The 9,588-nt window shown below is 41.2% G+C and overlaps 1 protein-coding gene across 1 annotated transcript; it reads right to left on the bottom strand.

Annotated features, from left to right (window-relative positions):
* Positions 1-831: 831 nt before the first annotated feature.
* LOC127529652 (serine protease inhibitor Kazal-type 1-like) lies at positions 832-7,220 on the bottom strand. The gene is made up of 4 exons (XM_051933902.1): positions 7,079-7,220; positions 4,121-4,161; positions 3,934-4,043; positions 832-992 (listed from the first exon to the last, which is right to left on the bottom strand). Exons 1-4 carry the CDS (start codon positions 7,203-7,205, stop codon positions 947-949), a joined length of 324 nt encoding a protein of 107 aa, XP_051789862.1. The 5' UTR covers positions 7,206-7,220; the 3' UTR covers positions 832-946.
* Between the last annotated feature and the right edge of the window lie 2,368 nt (positions 7,221-9,588).

The following is a 9,588-nucleotide window of genomic DNA, read 5'->3' as shown; positions in this document are numbered from 1 at the left end:
CCGCAAACACCGTCACACCACCAGCCTGAACCGTTGATCCAAGACAGGATGGATCCCTGCTTTCATGTTGTTGACCCCACCATCTGAATGTCACAGCAGAAATTGAGACTCAGCAGACCTGGTGACATTTTTTTCCAGTCTTCTGTTATCCAATTTTGGTGAGCCTGTGCCAATTGTAGCCTCAGTTGCCTGTTCTTAGCTGACAGGAGTGGCACCCATGGTGGTCTCCTGCTACTGTAGCCCACCTGCTTCAAGGTTCAAGGGGCTGTGCATGAACATGCCAGTAGATCAGCAGTTTGTGAAATACTCAGAGCAGCCCGTCTGGCACCAACAGCCATGCCACCTTCAGAGTCACTTCAGTCCCCTTTCTGTTGCTCGGTTTGAACTTCAGCAGGTGGTCTTGACGACGTCTACAGGCTGAAATGCATTGAGTTACTGCCATGTGATTGGTTGGTTAGAGATTTGAGTTAACAAGCAGGTGAACAGGTGTACCTAATAAAGTGGCCAGTGAGTGTATGTAATCATCATCATCATCATCATCATCTGACTTTGGTTTAAACAACTTCCTCAATATGTGAGCACCATGGATTTGTATTTTAATAAATAATTATTTTGGACTTCACTTCTTCCTGACTATTCTTATCCTACAGCCTGTGGCGACTGCACATTCTACAAAGAGTTGAGTCCAATTATTCAGCACCTCCATTACATCGGCCAGGATTTACACTCTAGAAAGAACTGTGTTATGCAGTGGTGATTTGGAAGTCGCTTTGGATGAATATGAGAGAAAAACACAAACTCAAAAAAAAAAACACAAGCCCAGGGTTGGAGTTCATTCCAGAAGCAAATGTTTATTTGAGATTTGAGAGGACGCAGGGCCCTGCAGGGGGGGTTGCAAAGGGGAGCTTGTGAAGATCAGCAGACCCTCAGGTGTCCGTCCGTGGATTCAGCATGCGTTCCGTTTGACAATGAAGATCGGATCCTCCCTGTGTCTGTAAAGGAAAGACAGAAAACCAGTGAGACAAGACAGAACGTTCATGAGGCTGCCGTCATCAAACACTCGAGACACTTGAAGGGTCACGCTCGGCCCCCCCAGCACGCCTCATGTTGTCACAGGCAGGCCTGGGAAGGGGACACCTGCAGTGCCTCTGGATCAGGTGACCGCTGCTCACACACAATGACAGGAAAAGCATTACGTATGGCGGGTCAATATGTGGCATATTATGGGATATTGTGACAGTGTTTATACTGTATCTCCCTAATCAAATTATGTGAGAAACAAAATGCTAAGTGACACTGGACTCTCATGACAAACAAGGACAGAAGTGAGTAATAATGATAAAAATAGTGTGGGTGACCATGAACACAGCGGGCACGCCGGACCACAGTGCCAATCACATGACCTGCCTGAGATCTCAGTGTAAATCAAGGAATTGACTGTGACCAGCCAGCAACCTGCTGCACGAGTCACCCTGAAAGATGCTATAAAAGGGTTAACAGCCAGCCTGTCTGGGACAACCGGTGGAAACATGGGGGACACTAAAGGGGCTTCAAGATGGATACACCAAAGTCAAAAGGGAAAAATCTGTGAAATGGAGGGTTAGGATGAAAGAGAGGATCAAGAAACAGAGAGCTGTGCCAATAACCTGATGATGAATCACTCTGAACGCAGGGCACTTCAAACACGTTTATCAGAACGTAGAGCAAAAATTAATGACATTAAATATTAATGTGTGGCACAAACTGGACATGTCCCCACTCTATACATATATATATATATATATATATATATATATATATATATATATATATATATATATATATATATATATATATATATATATATATATACACACAATCTCATTATTTGGGTGGTCACCCATCAGGTAATGCTTGTGGTTGGTACATAGCATATATACTAGCTGTGGTACCCTTCAAACCTGGGTTGAACTCTAGGTAATCAACATAGACCTTAGTGTTAATGTTTGCAGTGCAGTTTATTGATAGATAGATAGATAGATAGATAGATAGATAGATAGATAGATAGATAGAAGCACAAGTGTTTGTGTGTCTGTCTAGATGCTGTGTCTTTGCTCTCCAACAGATGGCGCACCAGTAATGTTAGCACTGCTTTTTGTATTCCTGCACAAAATGGTATTTAACAGAAACACAGCAGCTGGATGGACAAACTACACTGCAAACTTTAACACTAAGATTTATGTTGATTACTTAGACTTCAACTCGGCTTAGATGTGTACCACAACTAGTATAGCAATGCTAACATTAATGGTGCACCATCTGTTGGAGAGCAGAGACACAGCAGCTAGACAGACACACAGACACTTGTGCTTCTATCTATCTATCTATGGATCTATCTATCATATAGTGCCTTTCATATCTATCACCAACAGCTAATGTGTGGTGAGCACTCTCTCACAAAATGGCTGCCGTTGCCTCCTCCAGGTAGGTGCTGCACATTGGTGGTGGCTGACGTGGCTCCCCACTCCCTATGTAAAGCGCTTTGAGTAGCAAGAAAGCTATACATGAATGTGAAGACTTAATAATAATAATAATAATAATAATAATAATAATAATAATAATAATATTTAGGGAGATGGGAGTTTCAAAGTCAGGTAGTCCTGGTGGTGGAGAATGGCAATGTGTCGCATGTTGATTGGCACACATGAGCCCAAATCTCATCGGACACGTGACAGGAGCAGCTTATGCCTCCATTGATAAGGACAATTCTAATATTTCACTTATGATTTTTTTTCTGTATTTTCATCCCTGACTCTCTTTCATCCTAACCCCATGAGGACACATCTTGGTCTGATCGATATGCTAGTGAAACCCTCGAAAAGGCACTATATGGAATTGTGAGTGGCGTATGTGGTCCTCACCGCTTGTCTCCTGTGTGCTCCTAAGTCGTCCACTTCCTCAGTAAGAGCAGATTGTTGACGTACGGATATTAGTGCGCTTTAACCAAAGACTACCTTGGGGTGGAAGTCACCTTGTATATAAAATCAAAAAAACGTAGGCACAGCCACCATCCCTGCGGGGTCCTGGTGACTCTTTTCAGCTGCTGAGGCTCACAATGCACAATTGCTTCACCTACCGAGTTCTGAGGTCACTTTGTAAGGGTCACATCACATCGTCCTCAAACCTGGAGGAGATCCCAGTGACACTAATGCAGGGCACAAGTCCTTCACAGGGCCCATCACACTGATACAACGGGCAGTTTGGAATCACCGGTCAACCTAATCTGCACATCTTTGTGGATGTGGAATGAAAACCCATGTGGACAGAGTGAAGATGAACCACTACCACCATCACACGGACAACATCTGGCCTTGAGATGTGAGGCCAAAATTCAGCAGCACTACACAAACTAAGGAAAGACGTTATATAAAAGGGTAAGCTTGCCTTTTCAATTCCAGTCATGGAGTTACATTGTGGTCCTTGGTGGGTCACATCATCTCCAAGAAAACATCTCTGCTATCTGAAAATCTCACTCAAAATTGTGTCCACTATGAAAAGGCGCTATATGAAATTATAAGCCTTTTCACTCCATGATGTGGACTTCCTATGAACACCTGAATGAGGCATTTTATCTGCAGGGCCCGTAATTAAGAACCCACCCTACTGCGCTTTACCTGCTATTGTGCCTTGGTAGATGGATTTCACTATTTTAAGGCACTATATAAATCGTAGGTTTGTGTGTTCACTCCCTGTCATGGCCTGCCTGTGTGAACCTGAGTAGGTCACCTCACTGCCAGGTCCTAAAATAAAGAAATCAGGCAGACTTCCAATGGATTTCAAGATGGCAGGGCGCTATATAAAATGACAAACCTGTTCTGCTTAAGTTTCCTAAACACTCCACTTGGTTTGCTAAACGCCTGGTTTAAACGCTCTTTTAAAGAAGTTAACACTTACAGGTTCTCCAAACACACCAAGCACTCGTTGTTGTAGGTCTGGCCATCGGTGCCACACACTGGATCAAGGTTCTTTGGGCAGCCAGGCAGCGGGTACGAGTCACACTGAGGCTACAAGAATGGAGAGCAGAAGGTTAGGTAGATGTAAGTGCCGGGCACTGAAGGAGACAACTTGAGGAGACCCTTACCTGGATTACACCTGGGGGGACATCTGCCCTGATGGTCAAGGCTGTGGGAGAAAAGACGGCAAATAATCAGCGAAGCATCTGAAAGGAATACAAATCCTCGTCCACTTTCATCAACAAGCATTCAGGGGGAGCAGAGGCAGGAGGTCTTGTTGTTAAGAACCTATAACCCTATCAGCCATTGTGGCTGTCGATGCCATCCTTTGTAAAGGAGGGGCTGTAAATGGACAACTGAACTGATGGACCACACAAGCACAAGCATCTCAGTGGGCTCCTCTCCACCAACCCCCTTGTGTGCCCCCGAGCAGCTGACATTCTGTCCAGGAGATCACCCAGAAGAAACACAGAAGCAGTTGTGCTGATGGACAAGGTGGCCAGTAAAGTGACAAGATGAAGAAGGGCAATGACATTAAAGGAATGGTGGAGCAGCAGCCAGCACTGTGGTCTCACAGACCCCACATCCAAAGCCGGAACTCCCACGCCTGGTCAGTGTCTGTGTGCCGTCTCGGTGGGTTTGTCTGCAGGCTCCTCTCACGCATCTCACAAATGAGGGGACTTGTTACACTGCTGGACATCTCTGTACTGTGTGTGTGTGTGAATGGACTCTGTGATGGGTGTGTACACCGTCAGCCACGGGGGGCAACACCTTGTGCCCAAATCTGCAGAGGCTCTCTGTGGAAATGCAATGTTAGGTGGAAAATGGAAAGATGATAACATCTGGACACCTGTTTATTTTTATTTTTATTCTTAGAAACCAAAATGTTTTATCTGTCTACCTTTCTTATATAGTGCCTTTCATATCTATCTATCTATCTATCTATCTATCTATCTATCTATCTATCTATCTATCTATCTATCTATCATATAGTGCCTTTCATATCATCTATCTATCTATCTATCTATCTATCTATCTATCTATCATATAGTGCTTTTCATCTAGCTATCTATCTATTGTATAGTGCCTTTCATATCTATCTATCTATCTATCTATCTATCTATCTATCATATAGTGCCTTTCATATCTATCTATCTATTATATGGTGCCTTTCATATCTAGCTATTTTGCAGTACTTGTCAGATGGACTTGTATATTATGGTGTCTTTTATATTTACTTAAATGTTAAATAGCTTCCACATCTTCATATATGTTATATAGCGCCATGCATATCCATCTGTAATATGTAATTTGTTTTGTTTATCAGTATATTATATAACAACCTTCATACCTGCCTATATGATTGTACCTTTCATATAGATCTATCTGTAGTCCTTATTTATTTATTTGTTTCTTTGTTTATTTATTTATGGAAACTTTTGTGGAAATCATTACAATTCGATATTTGGCTATATAACAGGCCGTGACCACTACACAATAATATTAATAAAATCTTAACAGTTTATTTGAATTTACCACTCCAAGTCTTCGATTTACTTTTAAAATTAAATTACCGTCAAAGCCATAATTGCTCAATTTCAAAACTCCTTCTGCATCAAATTACTTCCCGAACGCCTCCGTTCGTTTTACAGCAGCACAGCGAACCATCAAACGGGTCCATGGTTGGGTTGGTGAGTCCTGTCGGCTCCTAAGACTTCATTTCCTTCCCGTGTCCCCTTCGTCCCTACCCCAGAGGTCCCCTGAAGCCACTCCGGCAGTAAAGGTAGTGGAATGCGAATCATCCCTGAGAGCCTCCATTTGTCGTCACGCTGCGCCACTTCATTGTCCCAATCAAAATAACGGGATAACTTTACTGAGGTGTAAAACTCGTCGAACACTGAAAAAACAAAGTAAGGTGACAAAAGGAGAAAGGGAAAGGACTGAGACGCCGGGTGTGGTTAGCTGACTGCTGCGTCACACACCGATCAGTCATTTTTATAAAAAGTGCACTTCAGCCGCAGAACGCTGGCGCTTCATGTCCAGGCTACGACTGATCGGACGACCCCTTAATCTGTTCACAGTACAAAATAAATGCAATGTCCACTATAGCATAGCGTCTCCTGATATTATAAATTACCTTGGACAAAGGCGACATACAAAACTAAAGGATCGGCCTCGTTATACACGCCTAAGAATACTCGTTCTTTTATGGTTCTGTACTGGGTTGTGTTTTCTTTGCAGAATCTTTGCTTGACAAAGCACCATTGCATTTTGGGAAGGGTTCCTTATTTGAAGTTGGTTCTTTCTGCTTTGAAAATCTTCTTAATATGTAGAAAATAAACCCTGAAATCTTTAATGTATACCTATTAGGACAATAACAGATGACGAAAACATGGGTGTAGCCTGTGCCATTGTATGCAGCGAGAGTCCTATTTAAATCACGTATCATTTCGTCATTTCACAAATTTGTTACCCTCTATTTATTTATGGAGTCTTATTACGGATCTAAATTAATTAAGGTTCTTTCTGGAGCATTCGAGTGGATGAGTCTTTTAGCAAACAAAAATGGTTCCCCTATGACATTGTCCTGAAGAACCTCACTGTCTGGCACCTTTATTTTTAAGAGTGTACCTGCCATGGCTGGTGACCAAAAGAAAGCGCAGCCGCACTCTTATAACGGCATTGTTGGATCGATTTCGAGATTGGGTGGGGTTCGTGATCAGTACTCACCTGCATGGAATCAAACCCGGGGGACCTGACCAGCTGCTGTTCGTAAGTTAAAAAAGCAAACTCGGTCTTATCAGTGGGGCAGAATTACCACCGCACCATCCCGGTTCCTCCCTGTGTGGATAGCGATTTGAGTACTGAGAAAAGCGCTATATAAATGTAATGAATTATTACTATTATTATTATTATTATTAACTCTTCAAAACGTATGCGCTTTACTCGTTTGTTTTTCATTTCATCACACCGTTAATTCTAAGCCCTAAGCCCACTTCACGCGCTGCTTCTTAATTACTGTCATCTATTTGTCACAAACCCGAATATTTCGAGAATGACGCGAACTGCGTAAGCTCGTCACTCACCTGAGAGGCAAAAGCAGACGGCGGCCAGCAACAGGAAGCGCGTTGCAGACATCTCAACTTGTTTCGTGTCTGTGTCAGACTTAGACTGGTCACCCAAGTGGGACTCTCCATTTATAATGCGGCACATCCGGGAAAAAAAAAAAAAAAAAAACTCCGTAGGCATGCTCCGCCCCTTTTCTGTCCAATGACGTTATGTATATTAAGGACGGTCTAGAACTCCACGGGTGTCAATTACAGAAGGCTATTGTGTTTATAATCCAATAAAACTCTGCTGGGTGCGCTTTATTTGATGTGAGAAATGACAAAGCGGTCGGCGCCTGGCCTTTAGTTATGCAGCGATCCCGTTAACCGTTCTGCACTACAGTCCGTGCCGCTTCGACTCAGTGATCTTATGTTCGGAGTCATTGAAGCCAGACTGTGGGGCGCAACGCAAAGTCATTCAGTAAAAATAATAATTCATCCATCCATTATCCAACCCGCTATATCCTAACTACAGGGTCACGGGGGTTTGCTGGAGCCAATCCCAGCCAACACAGGGCACAAGGCAGGAAACAAACCCCGGACAGGGCGCCAGCCCACCACAGAAAAAAAAATTAAAATAATAATAATAATAATAATACGTTTAATTCATATATTGTATTTACATAGCTCCTTTCCCATGCTCAAACTCTATCTAAAATAAAGAACTGAAATGTCAAATTGACACGCATATTCAGACCCTTTACTCAGTACCGAAATAACTATTCCAGCCTGGAGTCTTCTTGAGTCTGGCATGGCAAGCATTGCACACCTGGACTGGGGAATTTTCGGCCATTCTTCTCTGCAGATTCTCTCAAGTTTTATCATTTTAGATGGAGACAGTCGGTGGACAGGAGGGTGGCACAGAACTCAGGGTCTTTGTGGGCCCCTTCCTCCCGAAAAACAAAATTTTCATTCCAGGCTCCGATGCATGGGCCCAAAATAATTAATACCCTTTCTCAAACCCACTATGACGCCTGTGTCAGTAGATGAGTGTTTTCAGGTCTCTCTTTGTCACACTTTGTCAATCCTGTTCATTTAAACTGTAGAAAGTATCAAATTGAGATCTGAAGGTCCCTAAATGATCTATCTATCTATCTATATAGCGCTTTTCACACTATCTATCTATCTATCTATCTATCTATCTATCTATCTATCTATCTATCTATCTATCTATCTATCTATCTATCTATCTATCTATCTATCTATCTATCTAATCCTGCCAACTATGCTATCTATCTGTTATATAGTGCCTTTCACATTATCTATCTATCTATCTATCTATCTATCTATCTATCTATCTATCTATCTATCTAATCCTGCCAACTATGCTATCTATCTATCTATCTGTTATATAGTGCCTTTCACATTATCTATCTATCTATCTATCTATCTATCTATCTATCTATCTATCTATCTATCTATCTATCTATCTATCTATCTATCTATCTATCTAATCCTGCCAACTATGCTATCTATCTGTTATATAGTGCCTTTCACATTATCTATCTATCTATCTATCTATCTATCTATCTATCTATCTATCTATCTATCTATCTATCTATCTATCTATCTATCTATCTATCTAATCCTTCCAACTATGCTATCTATCTATCTATCTGTTATATAGTGCCTTTCACATTATCTATCTATCTATCTATCTATCTATCTATCTATCTATCTATCTATCTATCTATCTATCTATCTATCTAATCCTGCCAACTACGCTATCTATCTATCTATCTGTTATATAGTGCCTTTCACATTATCTATCTATCTATCTATCTATCTATCTATCTATCTATCTATCTATCTATCTATCTATCTATCTATCTATCTATCTAATCCTGCCAACTATGCTATCTATCTATCTGTTATATAGTGCCTTTCACATTATCTATCTATCTATCTATCTATCTATCTATCTATCTATCTATCTATCTATCTATCTATCTAATCCTGCCAACTATGCTATCTATCTATCTGTTATATAGTGCCTTTCACATTATCTATCTATCTATCTATCTATCTATCTATCTATCTATCTATCTATCTATCTATCTATCTATCTATCTATCTATCTATCTATCTATCTTCCTGACCAAGTCTAAAATTCCCATCGTAATGTTCCTTGCAGAATTCTAAAGAAGCCATGAAATAAAATAAGACACTTCATAAAATGACCATTGTCATGAGTATCACATAAACTGTAACAAGATATCAAGTTCTGCGTATATTAATGAAAGTAACACCTCTATAAAATGTCAAACTGATGCACCACAAAATGAGGAAATCCAATTACCAGGATGTTTTTGAAATTGAGGCCAGCTCTCTTAGACAGAAGGGAAGGCTCAGAAGAACAATGTCTCTGCTGTGCGCTGTCTGTGGTCTGTGAAAGAAAAGAAAAACAAAACGAAACCAACACAAGATAAGGTCAATGAATGGAGGAAAAAGAGATTACTTAGCTTATGATACACAGATCATACTAAGAT

Source organism: Erpetoichthys calabaricus, chromosome 11 (assembly GCF_900747795.2).
Source record: "Erpetoichthys calabaricus chromosome 11, fErpCal1.3, whole genome shotgun sequence".
NCBI classification, from domain to species: domain Eukaryota; kingdom Metazoa; phylum Chordata; class Cladistia; order Polypteriformes; family Polypteridae; genus Erpetoichthys; species Erpetoichthys calabaricus.
Note: the sequence above shows the minus strand (reverse complement) of the source record. Positions and strands in the feature narration are given on the sequence as shown.

What these genes read in the sequence shown, in the direction of transcription:
- LOC127529652 (XM_051933902.1), bottom strand. Translation starts at nt 7,205, where the DNA reads ATGTGCCGCATTATAAATGGAGAGTCCCACTTGGGTGACCAGTCTAAG. An exon ending in TCCCCCCAGGTGTAATCCAG is followed by an intron (nt 4,044 to 4,120) that starts GTAAGGGTCTCC and finishes CCATTCTTGTAG; the next exon opens with CCTCAGTGTGACTCGTACCC. An exon ending in TTGGTGTGTTTGGAGAACCT is followed by an intron (nt 993 to 3,933) that starts GTAAGTGTTAAC and finishes TTTCCTTTACAG; the next exon opens with ACACAGGGAGGATCCGATCT.